The sequence below is a fragment of the Rhyacophila brunnea genome, unplaced genomic scaffold (assembly GCF_057557595.1).
Source record: "Rhyacophila brunnea isolate RB1 unplaced genomic scaffold, BYU_Rbru_1.0 scaffold_9, whole genome shotgun sequence".
Taxonomy (NCBI): Eukaryota; Metazoa; Arthropoda; class Insecta; order Trichoptera; family Rhyacophilidae; genus Rhyacophila; species Rhyacophila brunnea.
In genome coordinates, this window is record NW_028233361.1 from 43,214,103 (window position 1) to 43,239,290 (window position 25,188).

At 33.8% G+C, this 25,188-nt stretch overlaps 1 protein-coding gene across 1 annotated transcript; it reads right to left on the reverse strand.

Annotated features, from left to right (window-relative positions):
• Positions 1–37: 37 nt before the first annotated feature.
• Positions 38–24,968, reverse strand: LOC147063678 (beta-1,3-glucan-binding protein-like). Its single transcript, XM_085959843.1, has 8 exons — positions 24,811–24,968; positions 18,794–19,021; positions 18,152–18,369; positions 14,964–15,088; positions 11,986–12,152; positions 6,672–6,920; positions 4,129–4,280; positions 38–453 (listed from the first exon to the last, which is right to left on the reverse strand). Exons 1-8 carry the CDS (start codon positions 24,953–24,955, stop codon positions 265–267), a joined length of 1,473 nt encoding a protein of 490 aa, XP_085815969.1. The 5' UTR covers positions 24,956–24,968; the 3' UTR covers positions 38–264.
• Between the last annotated feature and the right edge of the window lie 220 nt (positions 24,969–25,188).

Sequence of the window (25,188 nt, forward strand, 5' to 3'; positions counted from 1 at the left end):
TGAGGTTAGTATAAAATAGTATAAGTAAAATAAGTTAGCTGGTGACGTACGTATGTATTATATTCATATTTCTTTTAGTTGAAATTAGTGAATTTTACCACCATCAATTTAGGTTTTTCAATAATCTCTTATGAGATTAGTACTTCTGTCATTCAGATAAAAAAAACAAGCGTAACATTTTAGCTTATTTTAATAATATTATTTTACAAGCGATAGTTAAACTGTTAAAAAATTGAATATTTCACACGTCCGTTTATTATGTATCTAGTTTGCCCAAACTCTGACTCTGTCGACGACCAGTGCGCTGGCTTCATTCCAAGATTTAATCCACTCCTTTCTGTCATTGAAGAACTGGTTCTTGGCCTTTGGATGCGTGTTGGTCCATCTTTTGTCCTCGATATCGTCGGGGAAATCTACCAGTCCACCAACTCCAACGCCAATAGTTATGTAGAACTGTCGACAATAAGTTTTATCACATCAGATTACTAACTATTTCCATATGGGTATCTTTACGTATGTTTACCCCAAACACTCGCCACTAGGCATTCCAATCCCGGGATCCCGGGCTATTTTCGATACCTATGAATCCCGGGATTGGTAAACATAATCCCGGGATTTCGGGATTGATTTTTTATCAATTTTTATGGAAAATAAAATAAAACGAAAATATAACGGAAAAATACTTTTAATAACAAATAACTAAATTAGAAATAAACTAAGTTTGAATGAAGTTTGATTTATACCCATATGTAAGTTACCGATTCATTTTATTTTTTCACATAAATCAATAAAAATGAGAAAGATAAAAAAAAACAATTCTGCGCACTTTTAACAAAGTAATTCCACCATGATCTCATAAGTTTTACGGCAGTTTCATATTTGGTTGATTAATTAGATTTATGAAACGGAAAGGCCATACACCACGATTTGCTTTACTATTTTAAATCTAGCTAACCCATTCATTAAGTCTTTACTACCAGAAACAGCAATCTCATATTAAATTCACATTATTATTTATGGTATTTTCAAGATTGAACAATTAACATAATTAACAATAATAATTACAAGATAAAAAGAACTTTTTATATACAACGTTTTTAAATTTTTTGTTAAATTATACTAAATATGCTCAAACTTGTACTTGATATGAATTAAATAAAAAACAAACAAATATAAAATATTGAAATGTCATTTTGACATTTCATTTTGATTTCCATAGTAACGCACGCATATATTAATAATTTAGTTGCTAGGAACACCGCCTTACTAATCAATAATAGTCTTTAATTTTTTACGGATTTTTCTGAAATAACTTTCTATACAAAACAGAATTAATAGCAAATAAATTCGAGTCTGCTTAAAGATGTCTAAAAGTATTAAAAGAATGCATTGGCATCGTGTTCTGATATATTCTAAAAGTTTCAAATGTCTATCTAGCCGGGAAGTTAGTTAAAAATCGATTGCAAGATTTGTACCGGACAAGCAACCACCGGACAAATAAGAATACGAGCTAATGAAAACGTTGTATAAAAATGTCTTAAATAGTATAAATTATACTAGATATATTTTTGACCGATTTTATTAATGTTATTTGTAAATATAAAAAAAAATGTATTAACTATGAAAAAAATGCCAATCCCGGGATCAGAATTTTGGCTCGGGATTGGATTCCCTACTCGCCACGTGTTCATACCCATTATGCTGTACACACTCTCGCCGAGAAACTTCGACAAGCCACTCAACGAGACTATCCCTAATCCTATTAAATTTAGTACATAAGAGGACCAAACACCAGGCGATTGGTCTCGCTAGTGGAGTCTCGGCGAGAGTGTTGATACGATATAATGGTTCTGCGTATCCTAGAACACACAGTAGTATCTTAACACAATGCTTAGGGCAATAATAAATATTTAATTAATTTTGTAACTAACGTGTTAGTTTGCATTTGAAAAGTAATTAGCAAAAACACAATTTTGTGCGGCCCGTAAGCTATGGGTTAATATATTATCCGGAATAATTGGAATAAAAGAACTTCAGATAATAATGAATTCAGACATTAGAAAAATATTAATAAACTGACTTTACTTCAGGAATAAACTTTTTCCATTGAATTTTGCTTCTAATAGCCACATTTTATGACTAAAGTCACTGTGTAGCAGGGGTAGACAACCTTTTTATACCTACCGCTCACTTTTGTATATCTGTTAGTAGTAACATTTTCTAACCGTCCACCGGCTCCACAGTAATGGTGATTTATAAAGTAGGGAAGTAACTTTTCTTTATACAATTTATAAAGCAGAGTTACAGCAAGTTAAAGCATATTATATGAGCCACAATTAAATATTTTCGGGAAACAACGTTTTTATGTTTCAAGCTTCAATTATTTGTTTTAACGTGAGATTATTTTTTTCCGTTTCTATGTCGAAATTAGAACCAAATGGCAATTTTTTTCAGCCGATAAATAAACTCTTAAATGTAATAAATATAGGCAAAATAAAATTGGACGTAGCGCTATTTGTACTTCACTTTTTAATTTATTCCGCATAAGGCACATATTTTCGTGGCACTGCCATGAGTTTACCAGATGCTACAGCATGGGAGACGCCTTTTTCAATATTAAACGTTCCCTTATTGGTTGACTTAAACACGCGCAAAATCAACCAAGCTTTGAATAATATGAAACACGGACTTAGCGCTTTTTGTAATAAATCGAAACATAAAATATTTTTTTTCGAAGGGTTATGTCGCGTTTTGGAATTTATAGATCAACACATATTGTGTAAAATTACACAAAGAATACGTGCGTATTTTTTTCTCGATTTGACCAAATGTGGACTTATCGCTTTTTGGAATCAGACGCCATATATGTAATAATAATTACTTACCAAATACTTTATGTCAGACTTTCGCTAAGTTTGGCAGAATAAATCTTTATAAAACAACTTTCTGTAGTAAAATCTATCTTTTTATTTATACTTTGCATATATCATAGAAGCATTAAGTCTGATGAAATTACATTTAATTAATTATTGTATTATTAACGAAATTTTTAAAACCCCTACCGCCCACCATGAAAGCTGGAACGCCCACTAGTGTGCGGTAGGGACCAAGTTGACTACCCCTGCGTATAGTATCCATTGATGTACCACATTGCCTTGCGTAAAAACCAATGGAGTCTTGTCTAAGGGATATATTGGATATTTTATTTAGTTTGTGTAGGTACCTACTTAATACACTAATAAAAAAATATTTGACAAACTGTTCGATTATAAACTCAAATATTTGTTTTATATTGTTATAATAATGCGAATTTTACAACCCGTTTCTCTGAGTATATCACGATGCCCCGTATGCCACTACTCGTAAAGTATGCATTACATGTGTTAGGTAAACCGGTTAACCGGGTAAGCGGATAACCGTAATACCGGTAAATTAATAATAAATTAACAGTGTGATAATTAAACGAACTCATATATACAATAGCCCTTTTGAAAATTTGTTCTGATACCATTTAAAATGCCAAAATAACAATATTTTAATATTTTACAAAATACCGATAAACCGATATTTACCGGTTATGTTTCGGTAATTTTATTATGCATTCTTTTATACGTAGCACAGGGACACACAAATTCTTAGTCCTGGCATGTTGACTGCTTTATCTGAAAACCAGCTAACTAGCCAGATTTTGATGGCATTTTGTTATGAAGCATTATATTGTCTCTGTTCTGGCAGAACACACTAACTGGAGAATACTAGTTTTGAGTAATTTGACTTTGAAGTTGTTAAAAAGTTTGAAATAATGGTCTATCATGTGAGTTTATTAAGTAATCGTAAAAGGGATGACTTTAAAATAAAGACTGTTTATTTATTAAGAAGGTTTCCAGACGGTAAAGTTTGAAATAAGAAACATTTTGGTACTAACTCAATATGTCATTTTTCGAATTAGTGTCTTCTGCCAGAACAGTGACGAATTTATTATACTCACACAAAATTTCAAACTCCTAAACCTATAAATAAATTATCGTTCACACACAAAACAAACAACTGCAGGTGCCAAATTTTCAATATCGTAAATGGAATAACTCCGCTCCCTACACAAATATATAATTAATAAAATTATGTTACCTCTTCATCAAATGGTGCAAGGATGGTTCCGTTGGACCATATTTTGGCCTGCGGATAAAAGTTCGGACAGGCCCCAGCAGACGCCCTGAAGCCTCCGGGAGGTGGCGCAATACTGCCAAGATCTTTTCCGTCAACTTCGAATTTTATCTCGGCTACATACATAGAATCAACAATAAATAACACATTACAACAAGGGCAGTCATATTGAAAGAAGAAGTGTAGATAATTGGTATTAATATTGACACCGAAAAATCGACAATTTTTAAACAAAATAGCAAAACAGTGATAAAATGCTAAATTTATATAGTCATACAGGATGACTATAAATGAAGCTTAAAACATTAATTAGGTACAGTATGTTTTGGAAATAGCATTGGTCTAATCTCACCTCACACTATGGTACATATTTATATCGCTATGCATTAAAAAAAAAAACAATAATCAAGTTATTGATCATATAGCGAGAGACGAATGTTATTGACACATCGATACAGGCCACATATTTAATTTTGATACCAAGGTATTGGGCTAGAATAATGGATATATTTCACGCTTAATAAATGAGGCTATCTAAGTACATAGCAACCCTGGTAATATTAACACTCTAGTTACTGTGATGTCACCTTAGGTAACCCAGCAAAATAAAGAATAAGAATAACTGCCGACACCAATCACGGTCGACTGATGACACGTAATTGCGTTGAGCGCTTGGACTTGCGACAATAATTTGTATTAGAGGTATGATGAAAATATTGGGATGATGGCGACCATAGTTGGCCCGACCACCTATCATAAATTACAAATCCACAAAGAAAACGGAGCGTCGCATTCCATTATAAACAAAAGAGATATATCTAAAAGTATATGCGAGCAAGAGAGACATGAGAAAAAAATATGAATGTAAGAAGTGAGATCAAGATAGTATTATGACTTGTAGGCTAGAAAAGTATATTATATAAATACTCGTATGATTATAATTAAGTTTTGATAACTTAATAATTTTATAGATAAAACAAATAGCAAAATAATGATGATGAAACCTTGTTAGATTTCTCTATGTTGCCAAAATAGCGATTTACTTTGTATCTACTGTAATATTTTCAATCTCATCTTGTGGTAACCCAAGGTAACATCACCGGAATGGATGAAATTTATTAGCATCGTACAAGAAAGGTTAATGGAGACTAGGGTTACGTTTAATAGATGAAATCTTGGAATCGGCGAGAATAGCTATCTATCCATTCTGTTTCTTTGACATATTGTCCGTCCCTTAGTTTGAGAACGTGGACACCACACAATGTCTCTAAGAATCCTGGTCGATCGCCAGTCCTTCTGGTTAGTGCGTTATTGAAAAATAATTTTTCCATTATTTTTTTTCATCATATCATTTTTTCGGGCGTAAAGCAATATTTTGATACTGCCGTAAACCATTGAAAAAGTCTTATTTTTGTCTCAACGTACTTCTGAAGAGTCAAGCTTGTAATTTACTATTCATGCTCTACGGCATTGGTTTACAAACTTTATGTTACTACGCTTCCCCTTTAAAAAAATGTCATGGCGCCTCCCCCCCCGTTATTTCATGAAATAATACAGACACCTTTTTAAATAGTCAAAAATGTACTAATACAAAAAATGAAAAACGGGATCGATATTTGGATTTCATTGCAGCTAATGCAGAAAATCCATTTGGCATTAATATGATTTTAAGAATAACTAATAAATAAGGTAGCAGTACTTTACTTACAACTTGCATTGCTTTTCTTGACATATTATTATATTATTCTTCATTTTTGTCTTCGATTCAGCTAAGGGTTTTGTTTCAATGAATTATCGCACGATAATTCTATCAATCCAAATTCATCATCGTTCATTGACAAATGGATTCGATATCCACGCGAACTTTGTAAAATCGAGATCTTATAAATAAATATTGTGAAAAGTGCATTAGCAAACTATCCTAATGCTCAGTAAATACATTTTTGTTTACTTCAATATATCTGGCGCAGAAATCATTTAAAAGTGAGAACATGACGATTTTTTTTTCTTTTGTAATTTTGATTTCCAAAGCTCCAATTTTTTATAAATGCCTTCACTCTGTATTTTTAAATCAGTGAATGCATTAGTGGTCCCTGCATTGATTTATTCACTCAATTTTTTAATTTCAACGAAATAGACTAGTATAACAACAAAGTTATCGTTCCTAAACAAATTTGCCTCAAATTTCAATATTTTGATTTGACCCTTTTATTTAAATTTTTCACGAGATAGCCAGTGCGCTTCACAATGGTATAGAAGTGAGTTATAATAAAATTAATCTCCATGTCTTCAGGCAGGTTTGCAAACAACCTTTTATAGAACTGTTTTTTAAGTAGTTTATAACTATCGGCCGTTATATAAAATATTCCCTTGCAAACTGCAAACATGTGGCTACATTTGTGTTAAACTTGTCGCGCCTCCCAGTTTGTAAATCGCTGCTCTACGGGTACCATGCACTTCGTCTCAACAAGGGAAATTATTAAAATACAATATTAATATTTCCTCACTTTCCGACCAAACCATTGAAAAGTTATGAAAGTCATTTCCCCAAGGCTCGATGGACTCGCTGGTCACTATCCAGTTGTTCCTGCATGGCTGCATATCATCAAGAAAAATGCCTGCACTCAATTGCTTATTCCCAATGTCATATCCACTATGGTCAATTCGATCATTTCCCCGAGCAAATGCCACTCTAATAAGGCCAGACTCGTATCTCAAAACTCCGTATTTTGATGTCTGCGGTTGGAGATAAAGCTCTGCAAATAATAATTATATAAACATAAATTTGGAAATATCTCAGAATTCAGTGCGGAAAAACACTATGTGCGTATAACATATTCTATATTGTCACTTAATTCCTTCCAGTACTTTCTTATACCCACCCAAACTACAATTTACTACAGGGCTCGAAATGGACCGGAACGCACCGGAGCGCCGTTCCTCGTCGTAAAATCGGCAACATTGTCGTTCCGTCTCGTGGAAAAAATAATTTTACCGTTTGAGCTAGAATGGCCATATTACAAGAAATCAAACACATTTATTGTTATAAAACACACATAAAATTAGATAACTATGTTAATATTTTAAGAAAATTAATGAGCGCTCCGGTTCGCAAAAATTTCTATTTCGAGTGATGACTTTGCATAGTATGATACATTTATAATATTATATACTAGCTACCAATGTTTCCATCTACCAAAATGTGTCCGCACATATGTTTCCATCTCCCGCATAGTTCTCACACAAAAATATTGTAAAATAAAGTTTCCTTTGCCAGATTTTAGTTTTGCTCGAATGCACGAAACTATACATGCGCAATTCTTCGACTCATTTCTTGGAAGGCGAAGGTCAAGTGCGACTAACGCGAGCACGCAAGTGAAATTTTACGTCGAGCGGGATCACTATATCCGTCCCGTTCTATCGCGTGCCAAAGTATACGAAAAGAAGATACGTATTTTAGTGTTTATCTTTTTATTTACTCCAAAAATTATCATTGTTAGTGTTATTATTATATTAAATCACTGAAATTAATAAATACCTTAAAAATATAACTTTTAATGAAAAATTGTATGTGTGTGTTTGTAGGGTGGGGGGTGGGTGTAAATTTACCACACCGGGTGACACTACCCTAGTTACGCCACTACTCAAATGCGTTGATGATCCGCATACACAATAGAAAAAAATAGAGGGAACGTTGCTAGCTACCCGGAACTACTTATTATGACAGCAAATATGTTGTAGTTTAAGATGTGATATTAACCTCATCACTGCCTGAGTCAAGTTAACTCTTAACTTTTTTTTGTTAACTGGACGAGTTAACTCGTGCGTTCTTGTAAACGTTATAACTTCTGAATAAACTGTATGTGTATATTTTCTGAATGATATTTATCATTTTAGTGTGAAAATATTCATGATAAACTCGAGAAACATGTTAAGTTGGTAAGTTTTCATAAAAATTTATTTCATATTTTTAAGGGATTTATTATACTCCAAAAACAGCTGGGTTACAAGTGATCACCTAGTAAAAATAAAATAGGGTATCTAACAGGGTAGTGCATGCGTACCGCACGACACTGTATCCTGATAGTGTCGCATAGCCTCTCCTAATCAATTCCTTTCTCCACCTCCACGTGGTGAACCCTGGAAGCCTGAGCAACTACACCTAAGATCAGGTAGTCAACCCTGGTGGAAGGTGTGGTCAGGACTAACGGAGAAGGAAGAAATGGCCCTCCGAAAAGGGGGTTGAGCGTGAGGTTAACAACCCCACCTTGTAAAAACCCAACTGTTACGAATCCTCAACCAAAGCCTCGGAAACCGGCAACATCCCCACGACGACCTCGCAAACGAAACATGGACTTGATTTTTGGTACATGGAACACAGGAACACTGTATAGAAGGGGAGCCCTCAAGGAACTGGTCTCCGAAATAGACAAATATAAAATTAATGTTCTGGCAGTCCAAGAAACTAGATGGATGGGCAGCGGGATGTTCGACCTAAAATCTCACACGGTATTACATAGTAGTAAGGAGAAGGGTCACCATGAATTTGGAGTTACCTTTATTGTTGACAAAAAGATAAAAGGCAGTATTCTAGATTTTACCCCAATTAATGAAAGAATATGTGTACTCAGACTAAAAACTATATTTTTCAACCTATCGATCATCAATGTACATGCAGAAACAGAAGATAAAGATGACCTAATAAAAGATACGTTCTACAATAAATTGGAAGATGTCTATGATAAAGCCCCCTCAAATGATATAGAAATTATAATCGGAGACCTAAATGCAAAAATCGGCAAAGAACAAATATATCAGGGAATAATAGGCAAAAACAGTTTACACAATGAGAGCAATAATAACGGAATTCGGATCATAGACTTTGCTATATCTAAAAACATGGTTATAAGCTCAACCCAGTTCCCTAGAAAAGACATACACAAGTGGACATGGACCTCTCCTGATGGCAAACACCATAATCAAATCGATCATGTACTGATCGACAAAAAGAGTGCCTCTAATGTAACAAAGGTCCGAAGTTATAGAGGCGCCAATTGCGAGTCTGACCATTATCTACTGTGCATGTCTTATAGATGCCGTATAACATGTAAAAAAACAGACAAGCTCCAACGAGCGCCACAAATAAATATCGACAGCCTTGAAGACCCAGAAGTTATATGCCAATATTAGGACTCTCTAACCGACAATCTTCCTGAATCTGATGCTGTAATCTCCACTGATGATGCCTGGAACAACATCAAAAACGCTATCGCACTCTCAGCTGAAAAGAGTATAGGCAGTACCCCTAGAAGAACCAGAAGTAACTGGTTTGATGAAGACTGCTCAGCAGCCATACAGAAAAGAAATGAAGATAGACGAATTTATTTAGAGAGACCAACGAGAGAGAAAAGAGCTAAGTACGAGCAGTCGCGAAGAGAGGCCAACAAGACTATAACAACAAAGAAGCGAGCATACCTAAACGCAACAGTGCTTAAAATGGAAAACGACTTTAGGAATAACAGATCGAGAGACGCATACAAAGGGGTCAAATTTTTCAAAAAAGGATTTATACCCACCACCAGCCTATGCCGGACGAAAACGGGAGAGATTATAGGTGATGAAGAAGGAATTAAACGAAGATGGATGGAATTCTTCAAGGAACTTCTAAACCCTAACTTACAGGATGAAAATAGTCCACCGGATCCGCGACTACAGCACCAGTGCAACGAACCATGCATCTCTCCACCCACGCTTAGTGAAACCGAAAGAGCTATTATAACACTAAAGAATCATAAAGCACCAGGAGCCGATAACATCCCTGCAGAACTTCTAAAGTATGGTGGACACCGATTAATAGCAGCAGTGCATGAGTTAATGTTTAAAATCTGGGAGTCCGAAAGCATTCCAGCGGATTGGCAGATCAGCGTTATCTGTCCAATATATAAAAAAGGAGACAGACTGCGATGTGAAAATTTTAGAGGGATATCATTCCTGAGCACAAGTTATAAGGTATTCACAATGATCCTGAAGACAAAACTAAAAGGTTACTCGGAAAACATAGTAAGTGAATACCAGGCTGGCTTCAGGGTAGGAAAGTCTACAACACATCAGCTCTTCACAGTTCGCCAAATACTGGAAAAATGCTGGGAATTCGATGTGGACATTTATCAGCTCTTTATTGATTTTAAGCAGGCATATGACAGCATCGACCAGGAAAAACTATTCACTGTCCTTCTGGACTTTGAAATCCCACCAAAACTAGTCAGGCTTGTTAGAATCACATTGCAGAATACACTCTCCCAGGTGAAGGTGAATGGCCAACGGACGGAGGGCTTTGAAGTATCTCGAAGTCTTAAGCAAGGAAACGGATTGGCTCCCATGCTGTTCGCTATCAGAAAGTCTCAAGTGAATAGGAGCGGCACTATATTAAGCAGACCGAGCCAATTGGTTGGCTACGCAGACGACCTTAACATGATGGGTAGATCCATACAGATTGTGAAGAAAGAATTTGACCACCTCCAAAGGGCCGCACTAGAGGTTGGCTTAAGAGTAAATGAAAATAAAACTAAAGTCATGGTGCAAAGCCGACAAAATCAGAGTAGGGTGGGCCAAAGTTCCAGTTTTGGAAACCATCAATTTGAGGTTGTCAACCGGTTCACATACCTGGGTTCCAATATTACAAAAAATTATCATAAAACTCCAGAGGCCAAACTGGGCAGGCCATGTCCAGCGCATGCCTGAGTCACGGATACCGAAGAAGATCCTCGAAGGAAACCCAGGGGGGAAAAGACCAGTGGGAAAACCACGCACACGATGGGGTGATAATGTTACAAAAGATGCCAACCAGCTGCTAAAAATCAGGAACTGGAAGAGACGTGCGGAGGACCGTTCCGGCTGGAGGACAGCGGTGGAGGAGGCCAGGGCTCGACTTGAGCTGTAGCGCCATCGAAGAAGAAGAAGTAAAAATAAAATTGGTAGTGAAAAATAAAATTGGTGTAAGTAGTGGAGATTTTAGATTATGCTTTTAATATTGCATATAAGTGGATTATTATGATCATAATATTATAATGTTATATTATATCACTGTTAAGAATAAATTTGTAAATAATTTAATATCCTTTACCTTGCCCACACTTGAACCACGAGCTAGAAGAGTTAATAAAACATGAAACGGTGATGAAATTCTGTCGATCCCAAAGACTAAGGTGGGCTGGACACATTGAGAGAATGACTGAGCACAGGACGCCAAAAATCATGACCAAGTGGATCCCACAGTGGAAACGGTCTAGGGGCAGACCAAAGAAGAGGTGGGCTGACTGTATCGAAGAGGACTGGAGAAAGATGGGGAGGGCTGGATACTGGAGAGGAGCAGCCAGGGAAAGGAGCGTGTGGAGGACAAATGTAGAGGAGGCAAAATCCCGCCCCGGAATGTAGTGCCGAGAAAGAAGAAGACCTTGCCCACTCTACAATATTTATTTATGATAAGTCCACAAATCAAATAAATTTTAAAGTTCTGAGCGAGAAAAGTTGTTTTGCTAATTCAATAATACCATCATATGCCTATATAACCTGGATGTAGGTCAGATACGTTTTAAAAATGACACTCTCTGATGTTAAAGAATAATTTGTCACAATATCCAAGTGACAGACGATGGAACGTTCTATTGTTTTTTTTTTTAATTTTGGATAAAATGAATATCAGATTTTTGGAATAATAAATTTTAAAATTGGAATAACGGAAACGGAAGTGGGTACATGATATAAATATCGGAAAATATAACTAACACGTTTAATATAAAATTATGATACTCGTAATATTACCTGGATAAATCCATTTTCCTTTCGGCAATTTTGCTCTGATTTCCAGTTTTCCGTACTTGAAACTAAAGTGATTCTTCGTTGTAATTTTTCCAGATTTAACTGGTGGAACTATGTCGTATGCGAGAATTCTGTCCATCTTGCAAAATTCTGCAATCGAAGATGTGCAGCTGAAACCAGAAACAACAAGCACTACTATAATACTGTGATAATGCAGATATGATTAAAAACTAGCATTTACTCTATTTTAAGGGTTCGTAGGAACCATCCTCACATCGTTATCATGTCTAAAATACACGTTCGATATTTTTATCATTGTTATAATATATCTATTTAATTACATGATTACATGAACTACTTACAAACCAGAAACAACAAGCACTACTATAATACTGTGATAACACAGATATGATTAGAAACTAACATTTACTCTACTTTAAGGGTTCGTAGGAACCATCCTCACATCGTTATCATGTCTAAAATACACATTCGATATTTTTATCATTGTTATAATATATCTACTTAATTACATGATTACATGAACTACGGCACTACTATAATACTGTGATAATACAGATATGATTAGAAACAAGCATTTACTCAGGGGCGGCTCTACCTTAAGGGTTCGTACGGACCATCCCCACATCGTTATAATGTCTAAAATACACGTTCGATATTTTTATCATTGTTATAATATATATATATGTACTTAATTATATGATTAAATTAACTACTTACTTACCTTTTTAATTTATTTTATCCATCTAAACCCGTCTAAATTTTATAGAGATATTTCTTATGATTATACAAATAAATAAAGCAATGATTGTAAATTATGTAATAACATAATGATGAATACGCGGAATTAAAATAATTAATTAAATACGCCATATTTCACGGTGACATACATACGCCATATCATTCTTTTTGTACATAAAATAATTATATGGCGTCTATTTTTTACTGACCGGGGATCACGTTCTACAAAGGATGAGAACGCATTATCGTTAGTAAACGCATACTCGCGACCCGAGAACTACAGGGTTCTAAGTGGACAACTGCAGCAAAAAAGTTATGGGCTGTTGAAGTTTTGAACGCTTGTATTTTGTTAATTGTGAATGTTTTCAATTATTTTTTTGATTGAATATATCAATGATGGTACTGCTATGGTGTACCTGTCAATAAAACTACGTTAAAACTAGTTTTTAATAGCTAATTTTACATGTCATAAATTCAGTTAGAACCATGTCCACCTGAAACTCAAACAAATCGCCTTTACTACAAGGTTCTAACTGAAATTTGTATGGAAATCCTAGTGACTCAGGATACATAGTTTCATTATTCATCTAAAAATAAATAAAATTCTTGAAAGTTATCGAATATAATATTTTTTTCCGGAGAAAATGTATGGAAATTGTTGGGAAAATGGGAAATTCGGAAAAACTTTAATATTTTTTCTATTTTGTGTTTATTACCATTTTAAAATGAAAAATATGTTGAAAATATAATATAAAATACAAAACTATTGTTGATGCAACAAGCCCAGTGTTGATGGTTCAATTTCAACTGGCCTGTTCTCTTAATTTTTATACACGATTGTTGTTACTAATGGCTGAGGGAATGTTGAGTAAAAAATCTTCTATTAAATAATTATTCGCCTCAGTTTTAGAATAAACTTCAAGCCAAGAAGAGGCATATCTTTCAGATCCATCATTACATCATAATATCATAATGATATTGTATAATTAATATACTCAATCTCTAGGGAATTATCAGGAATATGGATTGTATAATACAACATATCCATTTCTTCACCTCATCTACTGAGATTTGAGACATCTCAAACATTTATATCACTGTAAGTGGGTCTATTCTATACTAATCGACTGATAAAGTGATAAAGTGATAAATATTACAAAATTTAGGATAAGTTTATATCAAAGTATGTATAAAGTGTAACAATTGCAATATGTTGGTTATAATTGTTGCAATAAGTGCTACATTTTTACAGCAGCAAGAGAGGTGCTGTTAAACCTACCCTAAGTTTGATAATATTTATCACTTTATCACTTTAGCGCTCGATAAGTATAGAATAGACCCACAGGAAGACTTAAACCTGAAACATAAAGTCAATGAATGCAATACTATTAATATTTAGACATTATTATTAACAAAAGGTCGAAGAATAAAATGTACAATGTTCGTTCGACATTCAAATTATGAAAACAATTAATTATGTAAATTATAATTAACGGTTTGTGAATATGTAACTGTAACGGCGTTTGTAACAAAATTTAAAAAAATTAAGATAATATAATTGAAGCTTACTTACGTTTCATAATATTATAATTCATCTAGAAGTAAGTTCACAATTTACTGTTGATATCAAATATCACGAAACATTTTTTTGAGGTTATGTATCTCGAAGCTATAGTAGTTTATGTAAATACTCGTGGTTTATATAGTTAAAGACACTGCATGAAGTCGTAATAATAAATTTAAAATACAAAACAACAATATTTTACTCTTCATATTGAAATTAAAACCATTTTAACAGCTTTAAATGTTTCCACAACCGCGAAATGTCAAATCACATAGAACTTTGTAGAACGACGGATCTTTTTAGATTATGATAGAACTCTGTAGTATCCCAGATATTGTGTAAAGTGCACATAGAACTCGGTAGTATTGGGGTTTAATGAAAAAATATAAGAAATATCGACTTCATATTAATATATTATGTAGATAATGTGACTTGGAAGACTTCCTCATCATTACTTTAGTTTGGCCAAAAATCGACACTTGGAACCTTGTAGTTCTCGGGTCGCGTACTGGGGAGAAAATCAAATAACCTTTAGGTGAGTAAAAATGATCGCCGTTCGCTGTAGGTATGTTGTTGTTCAAAACTGATAACGGTAAGTCTAAAAATGGACGCAAACATTATGTTTATTTAAGTAAATAGTATATCAAAAACTATTAACCCCCTTGTTAAATCTAATTTTCGTCTGATCAAGCTATCATTGACTGGAGTAGGGGTGATCATCAAGCCACTGCTACCATCCACACTGCGGACGGCATCCTTTGCGTAATATGAAAACTCGTTCTCCTAAAAATTGTAAATTCTAAAAAGTAAAAATTGGTTACAATAAAAATAAAAAAAGGGTGGCAACTTCTGTTGGTTGTAATGTCACCATAATTTGCATAGTTTCCCAATTAAAGGGACTGCCATACTGGTAAATTTAAAACAGGTATCCCAGTATTTTTCGATATCGAAATACCGGTTTTAAAAATCGGACTCGACCGATATATTCCGTGTTGAAAGTGGAAACAAAATAATATATTAATTAACATAAAAGGTTTAATATGGCTGTATTTTTGTTGTTGGTTACGCAATGTCTGGTTTACTTCCGTTGTCCTTCAACACCCTTAGAAACCATCAATGGCACGTACTATAAAATATTAATCTTTAAAGACCTGTTTATATATTTTTATTAATGTTTTCCATATATTTCAAGACTATCTGTATTCAATAGGATGTATAGTTTTACTCAATCCTATATAACTGACGCATTATTATCTATGCTCATTTATGTAGCATAGATAATAATACGAACAGGAAATGACAGGCAATTAATTTGTTGAATTCCGGCTCTTCGACGGTACAGTCCAAGGCCTGAACAAAAACGATGCATGAGTGCGAGTGAGAAAGTATTCGGCACCCTTATAATCTCTGCGACACGCGCTAGAGTAAGATAAAAGGTCTACATATTTTTGAGTCAGTTTCCAAAAGTATCGCTGGCAAATCGTGGTGAATCGCTTTACGTAGCATCGATAATCTGCGAGTTCGTGTTGCTAAATTTGCTATTTTTTGTGTTAAACATAAAGATATTTTTAGTTAATTAGTAGGAAAGGTGGTTCTGCATGTTGTATTAAAATATGGTAGCCGTACTGATAAGCAAGAAGATGGTATTACGTTTCATAGGTAAGTTGATACATGTTCGTGACAATTTATTTGTATATTATTTATTTTAATATCAGTGACCTAGTGTTTCTTTAAAATAACTTAAAATATGGATATCTTTACCTAATGGTTGCATTTTGACCGCTTAAAAATACTATATAACGTAAAAAAATAGAAAATTATATTTTAATTCTGAGCGTCTAGTGCGAGCACTTTGGGCGAGCACTATCGAAATGGTCTATGGTCTCGAACATTTGTAGGTGAATGCGTTCGCTCGCCCACAAACCAAACGCACGGCACGTAGCTTCATTTAGCAATGCAACGGGTGGCGTCTAGATGTATCTATAGTCTATGGTACAGTCAAATTATGCGCGCATAACTCCGCATAACGTTTCAACCTTAAAATCATAATGTCAATCCTACTAAATTCAACATACAAACTAATGTGTCTGTCCTGTATATTGCCGTTTGTAGCCAAATTATTATCTACAATTATTAAAAACCAAGAAATGAAATCACTGTGTATCATTTATCACTACCCGAAGCACCAGATCATTACATACTCAACGCAACCTTCCAGAACAAATACCTATCAATAACATCATCATTCAAAGATACCCCGCGATAAGGAAACACTGAAATACCGGTATTAGTATTTTCATTTGGTATTGCAATCCCTAATCAGGGCTCGAAATGGACCGGAACGCACCGGAGCGCCGTTCCGCTTCATAAAATCCACAAAATTATCGCTCCGTCTCGTGGAAACATTAATTTGACCGTCTGAGCTAGATATTTCATATAATTAAAAAAAATGACACTCTTATTTTTATAAATCACATTTACAATTAATGTAGTATAGTATAATATAGTTTATATTTTCGTAAAATTATCGAGCGCTCTGGTTCGTAAAATTTTCCATTGCGAGCGCTGTCCCTAAGTGACTTTAAAAATTTAATATTTAGGTTGTCAACCGAACAAAACTGAAGTAATCTATGTAAATCATCATTTCAATGTTGATCCTGTCAGTATTCTATAACCGCTTCAAGAACTTCCTCACAAATCGACAGGTAGTACTTACTATTAGGGATGTTTGGCTTAGGAGTCCATCCTTTCATCACTAAATTTTCATGTGAAAAAACTATCAAACTCCTCAGAGCAAAAATAAGAAAGGTGGGGGGATATTTTTCGGCTATAATATGTGACCGATTTCCCAATAGCAGTGAGGTCACAATACATCTTTCTGATTTTATCATAGCCTGGATGTGTTTATGATTGTTTCAATACTACTATTATACTGTCATTGGACCTCACTAACTATAATTGTATTAAAGAAAAAAAGTATTGATTATGAAAATTGACAATGGAAATACAATGAAGCTGCAGTGCCTACTGAATTGTGATTTTATAGTGAGGTACGTAGCGACCCTCATTCAACCAGTCCATCGTAGGCCTGTGGGGCGCAGCACACGTGCACTCTGAGGAGTTTATTAGTTTTTTTCATAAGACAATAATTTTTAATATCTGTTTATTTGACTTGATTTTATGAGTTGCCTAGAGTCATATCTCACATATTATTAAAAAAACGAGTTTTGAGATAATCGCAAAAAACCATCAGAGCACTACTTTTTTGTAATTAGAAGAAAAGTATTGAACTCTCTTGAATATTAATGAGTGAGTCGATTTATGTATATTTTTAAAATATACAAAATACTCCTAAGGCTGCAGACACACATCACACTATGAGAAATAGAGCTTCTTGGTTAGAAAGGTCTTGATGACAGAACTCACATTATTCATTGAGAAATGTAAGTTATGACACCAACAGTCAACTTTGTCAACGATTTTCATATGGTTTAAAGTGACTTTTGATACCCAACTATTTTTCTTTATTTATAGATTAATGCCTTTCGAATGGTATATTTCACTCAAAAATGACAAAATTACAAAATGTGAGTTATGACTCTAGGCGACTCATAAATGCATAAATGATGATAATTAGGACATGTTTCAGTGACTGTGCAATGTACGTATGCTGCGCTCCAAGGCCAACGACGAACTGTATGAATGAGGGCCGCTTCAGATCTAGGTATAAATTAACAGTTTTTGTAGTACCTATGTGAAATATCAATGTTTTTTTGAATTATTGAAAACCACCCAAAGTTATGAGTGTTATGACAATACTCCACTTAATAAACTAATGTCTTTCACCTGATCATTACCCGGCAGTCGGTGCTCAATATTCCATATATCTGAAGACAGAGCCACTTCAAAAGTCTCTTCGAAGAGGAGATGACCTTTGCACGCAGGCTTTCCTCCATTATAAGTGGTCTTTGAAGGTGGGCAGTACCCTCCAGCGAGAGGATCGCTTCTTTCGTCAATCATGGGAGTATATTCGTTAGGCAACGGAACTGTGTCAGTCACCAAGCCTAAATCGAATGATTAAATAAATTTTTAGATTACATAAGCGAAAACTCCTTAGGGCGCGGACACACAGCATTGCAGTCGACGTGCGTCGACGCAGGTCTTATTTGATTCCAATTGCATCCGATTAGAATCACCAATTGGATAAAAAAATCATATTGACAGTTAATCATAAAAATAATAAATATAATCAGTTTAAATATTTTATAGATAAACGAATATTGTTTGTTTATCAACTACTATGGATAAGATTGGATCAGGTAGGTTTAATTGAATTTAACAATCACTTTCTATTCATTGTAGTAGTCTAAGTTCAATTAAAACAAATACGTTTGACTGAAAATGTTTAATATACGCTATTTATGTCAGATCCAGCCTAGACCCACCCTTTGCCACTGAGATGTATAGTCTATGGATATTTTCACTTACGTGTAACGACAAAGCTGAGTCCTTCTTTGTAGTACCCAAGAGACCGGTACTGAACAAACACGCTGTAATCGATAACATCTTCCAATTGGAGGACGTAATCGAGGTTCTCGTATGTCCAACGGTTTTCAAATGGAAAAGTCGCATCTCCTTCGATCAATTTACGATCTTTCAGCTCCAAGAACTTGTTAATTTCTCCTTCGAAGCTGAACAACTCAATTCCAGGAGTATCTGGTAGAAAAAACATGTATTAATAAATTAGATTAATATAATGACTACAAAAAGCCATCAGAATACTGATTGCAAAGTGAAAAAATTATATAAACACTCAGGCTTAAGAAAATCACAATAAATATGGTATGGTATATTATTATGTATGGTTAGAGTTGGGTATTTCCAGAGAAAATCTCAATCTCGAGATTCGGGATTTACCGAAATGATGTAATTTTGAATTCTCGAGATTCGAGATTTCCAGAAAAAAGTTCTCGAGAATTCTCGAGATATCGGGAAGTTAAAAAAATCCTAAAATCATTGTAAAAACAGGCGAATTCCAAAAGAATATGTTTTTTTTCCATTTATGTAAGAAGACAAACAAATAAGTAGGAAAACAACAATAATTCAAAACATTACTTATTAAAATAGAATTTCAAAAAAACACAGACTGTCAATCGCTGCGTCTGAAAATCGCGCACGCTTTTGAGACACAAAATTCCCTGATGTTGAAAAATTGCGCTCACTTTGAGTCGACGTTGACTTAATTGTGTTAAATACCCCGATCAGTCTTTGAACGTTTTGTATTTTCTGTCCACTTTTTCATATAGAAAAATCGTTTTTTTTTTCAATCAATATTTGATAATAAAGAAATCCCGAATCCCGAGAAAAGATTCTCGAGACCCGGGATTTCCCGAAATGTTAAAAATTTCAATTCTAGAGATTCGGGATCGAAAATCTCGAAAATCTCTCGAGAATTCCCGAAACCCAACTCTATGTATGGCGACCGCACTAGAAAGGTATGCTTTTATTTAAATCAATATAAAATACTTCAAAAACCCCTTTACACATTCAAAAGTGCTCATTTAACTAGGTATTAATAATTAATAAAATAACCATAAAATAACATCATATATGAGTTGCATAGAGACATCAGAGCATTGTTTTCTTGTAATTAGAAGAAATTTATTGAGCTCCCTTGAATAGTAATGAGTGAGTGAGTCGATTTACATTTTTTTAAATATATAAAATAATACTCCTAAGGCTGCAATACCCAGCACACTATAATAAATAGAGCTCCCTGATTGGTTAGAAAGGCCTTGATGACAGAACTAACATTATTCATTGAAAATGTGAGTTATGACACCAAAAGTCAACTTTGTTAACGATTTTCACATGGTTTAAAATGACTTTTGATAGCCAACTATTTTTATTATATAGATTAATGCCTTCAAAATCACTTGGTATATTTAACTAAAAATTTACAAAATTACAGAATGTAAATTGTGACTCAGGAGACTCATATGATGGAATGACCAAGAAAAGTGATCACAATGGTTTACACGAATTTTACAGGATTTTTAAAGTTTAGTATTACTAGCTACTTATCAAATCATCGTGACAGATTTACTTTTTATACGAATTATAAGTTGGCAGATAAATGTCAGCAGTAGTGTGTAGTTCCTTGCAAATGAACATTATGCCAAGTCATTTGCAGCTAACTCAATCCATTGACTGGTGGTCCTTTTTTGCTTCAATTTCATACATATATAATTCTGAAAAAAAACTCACGAAAAAATATAGCCAATAGAAAAAATCTTTTTCGAAAAAGTAAGACACCGTATATACCGTATATACAATATACCGTAACTTAATTTGGAGAGCGCCTATGAGCAGGTATTATAAAGGTCAACAGTTAAAATTTGTCGCAATTAAGCGTAGTAGTAGTAATGCACAGGGCGCGATACCCAAGAGACGCAGGTTCGATTCCTGCCGGGTGTCTTTTTTTTTTCGAAAAAGATTTTTTCTATTGGCCATATTTTCTCATGAGTTGTTTTCAGATTTATGTATGTTCAATAATTAGAATGTTACATTCTTAAATCATGTGAATTATTCGTTGAACAAAAGAAATACCGACCTAGTTAGTTTCAATTTCAGACATTTAGGCTTCATCGTATTGATGGAAATTATTTACAACATTAAAATACAGTCAGTATCCACAGTAAGTAAGAAATAATATATGACTGTAAAAGTGCATTGATTTACTCATAAAATAGGTAGGTACTATAATTCAAATAAAGTCGAGAAAAAAATGTAAAGTTTTAAAGTAAAAGTAAAGTTTTTAGCACAGAGGAACTTTTAAATAAATCGTGTAAAATTGTTGGCCATAAGAGGTACAAACAAATTAAAGAAACTATTGGCTTCGATTTGAAATGAAATTTTTTAAGGGCAGACGTGCTCAGCGTGGGTCAAAATAGAGCTTTTTTCTATTTTCAAAGCATGATCCCGGACATACCTTAAACGTTGTAGATAATCTATTTATATAATTTTGAAGCCTTATTATCCGTTATATTTATTTTAAACATTTGATGACTGCATAAAGTATTTTTATTACATAAAAAAGTATTCTTTTAAACCTCTCGCTCTAATGTTTTAGAATATAGTCATATTTCAGTACATAAATGTGCAGTGGTGTTAAGATTTTTTATATTTATTAATTTTTAAACGCATTTATAAAACCATCAGTATAATTTATATCGACATAATTATAGTGAAATATTTACGATAAAAAATTATATTGATAATCTCTGTGATCCCAAATTTGACAAGAATTGGGCATTTTATTATTCAAAAAATGGGCAATATTAACACATTTGAAGATAATTCTAAAGATACTAATTATAAGCTATATCTTTGACCATTCAAGTGTGATACATATCCTACCAATAATGATTGCTTTATAATAATTATTGACCTAAGAATAAGGTAGGTAGGTAAGGTAGGTAAACCTACAGAGTGAATTAATAAAATGTGGGAGAGAAAGCCTGCTCAAACATTTACATAGCCTAATCCACCAAGTATGGACTTAAGAAATGATGCCAGAGGAGTGGAAGGATGGGCTGATTTGTCCCCTGCACAGGAAAGGAGACCAACTAGAATGTAGTAACTACAAAGGGGTGACACTCCTTAACTCTGCATATAAACTGTTGTCGATTCTGATATTCCAGCGGCTGGAACCCATTGTAGAAGGAATACTCGGGCACTACTAAGGAGGCTTTCGACGAGGGAGATCATGTGTTACTCAAATATTCACTCTAATGCAGATTCTATAAAAGACCACTGAATTCAATATTAACACGTATCACCTGTTCATCGATTTTAAGGCAGCTTATGATAGCATTAATCGATACCGAATACGAAAATTTGAAATTCTGATGAAAATAATTAAACTTGTTGAGATGACAATGACACCAGTACAATGCCGGGTAAAGCTTCAAGAGGAAATATCCGAGCCATTTATATCACTGAATGGCATAAGCCTAAGGCAAGGTGATTCTCTGGCATGCCTTCTTTTTAATATTGCGCTAGAAAAGGCGGTACGGGATGCAAAGATTGATGCCCGTGGCAGCGGCACGATATTTACTAAGCCTGTGCAGCTGCTCGCGTATGCCGATGATAATATCGACATCATTGCCATATCAGAATTGGCGCTGAAAAAGGCATTCACAGCAGTAGAAGCCTCTGCCAAAAGAATGGGTTTACAAATAAACGAGGCAAAAACTAAATACATGCCTGTCTATGTCACACCACGAGAAGTCGTACCAAAGTTAGATATTGGTGATTAGTTAGATATTGGTGATATACCTTGGATCTCTTGTAACTCGACATAATGATATTACAGAAGAAATCAACAAGAGAATCATGTCTGTGAATATATGCTACTTTGGTCTGTTAAGTCATTTTAAGTCCCGCACGTTAACACCATTTTACTCCCTGCTTCAATTATAGTTTGTCAATTTATGGCTACGGCCGTATGTTGTAGCTTAGCCACTGGGAAATGCCAATAGAAATGGCGTATTTCAAAAAAAACACTACCTTATTCTTAGGTCAATAATTTTTATAAAGCAATCATTATTCGTATGATGTTTATCACACTTGAATGATCAAAGACATTGCTTATAATGAGTATCTTTAGAATTATCTTCAAATGTGTTAATCTTGCCCATTTTTTGAATAATAAAATGCCCAATTCTTGTCAAATTTGGGATCACAGAGATTATCAATTTAATTTTTTATTGTAAATAGTTCACTATAATAATGTCGACATAAATTTTACTAATGGTTTTATAAATGCGTTTAAAAATTAATAAATATAAAAAATTTTAACACCACTTCACATGGACGTACTGAAATATGACTATATTCTTAAACATTAGAGCGAGAGGTTTAAAAGAATACTATTTTATGTAATAAAAATTCTTTATACAGTCATCAAATGTTTAAAATAAATATAAAGGATAATAAGGCTTCAAAATTACGTAAATAGATTATGTACAACGTTTAAGGAATGTCCAGGATCATGCTTTGAAAATAGAACAAAAGCTCCATTTTGACCTACGCTGAGCATGTCCCCCTTTAAAGTTGTGTCCAATAATTTTATGGAATTTTTCAACTAAAGACTAGGTACCTACGTGTTGTATAATTTTTGCCGATATATTAGGTTTGAACATGTAAAAAAATCGGTTAGGTATTGAAATATGACTATATTCTAAAACATTAGAGCGAGAGGCTCAAAAGAATACTATTTTATGTAATAAAAATACTTTATGCAGTCATCAAATGTTTAAAATAAATATAAAGGATAATAAGGCTTCAAAATTATGTAAATAGATTATCTACAACGTTTAAGGAATGTCCATGATTATGTTTTGAAAATAGCATAAAAGCTCCATTTTGACGTACGCTGAGCATGTCCCCCCCCCTTAAGCAGAAGTGAATTCTGTTTTGTATGGAAAGTTATTTTATAAAAATCCATAAAAAGTAAAAGACTATTATTGGTTGCCAAGTCCTAGCAACTAAATTATTAATATATACGTGCGTTACTATGGAAATCAAAATTAAATGTCAAAATGACATTTCAGTATTCTATATTAATTGTTTGTTTTTTATTTACTTCATACCAAGTACAAGTTTTAGCATATTGAGCATAATAATTCAACAGAAAATTTAAAAACGTTGTATGTAAAAAGTTCTTTTTGTCTTGTAATTATTCATTTATACTTATACGTTGGATTACACATATTGTTGGTTCATTTATTTTAAATTCATTAAGCTCTGCCTAACCCAAACTATAATACTGGAGTTGCCCAGGTGCAAAACCTGCTATCCCCATAACTTTTCTGTTTTGAGGTTTTGTTACCCCTGGATTCTATTCGCCTCAGGCTTCACGTATATGAAACGAGCTGCAAAACCCAGTATAAACCTTATAAAATTAGGTTTGAAAAATCCAGTCGGATGCAAAACCTACTATATTTCTGATGATATCGGTTGCAGTTAGGGTGCAAAACTTGTTTTTAAAAAGATTTTAAAACATAAATCTATTTATTTTAAAGCCTGATTACAAAATGCTTGTGTGTACAACAAACGAAATACTTTTTTAAAATTTTCTAAATAAAAGCATAATGATATCTGCATAGAAGTGTCAAAAACAGTTTTTATCATTTTGCGAAAAATCTGTTCAAACACACTTAGCAGGTTTTGCAACTGGACGCCTCTTTAATATTATTGCCTGATAAAAAATATTATTAAAATATTCAGTGTTATGTATGATTTAATTGCATAATTTTAGATGTTGTATGGCTTGGTTTTCGCAGGGTTTAATTGATTTTTAAAAACTAACCATCACCATCTGTAAAATTGTAGCCTTATCTCAATGAAAACAAGTACGTACGACTGACAAAGTTTAGTGTGCACTATTTATGGCGGATCTTAACAGCTTACCTCCACCCTTCCACTGACACGTTACCTACCTTCTATATATACCCTTAATCCTACAGGTGACAATGCTTGCACTGTGATTTTTGAGATGACGAACGACACATTAGCTCTCACAAACAAACACAATAAAGTTATTATAGATAGAAGAACCGTTGTCATAACCTCACTCGTAGACATCTTTAGGCGAACTGAATAATATGTCATTGGGTTATCAGTTTTTTTTTTATATTTTGTTTCTGATATCACGAATATCATTCAAAACAGTCGATGATTGTTCGATATATTTTCAATAAATTGCTGATGTGCTGAGACAGCGCCATCTTTAGATTACTAGAAAAATTTTAATAAATTAGATTAAAAAATAAAGAGTATATCTTTTTGCCTAAGCAACGAGTGGTACACAGTTCAGC

What these genes read in the sequence shown, in the direction of transcription:
- LOC147063678 (XM_085959843.1), bottom strand. Translation starts at nt 24,955, where the DNA reads ATGTCTACGAGTGAGGTTATGACAACGGTTCTTCTATCTATAATAACT. An exon ending in ACTCAGCTTTGTCGTTACAC is followed by an intron (nt 18,370 to 18,793) that starts GTAAGTGAAAAT and finishes CATTCGATTTAG; the next exon opens with GCTTGGTGACTGACACAGTT. An exon ending in AGGAAAATGGATTTATCCAG is followed by an intron (nt 6,921 to 11,985) that starts GTAATATTACGA and finishes TATTATTTGCAG; the next exon opens with AGCTTTATCTCCAACCGCAG.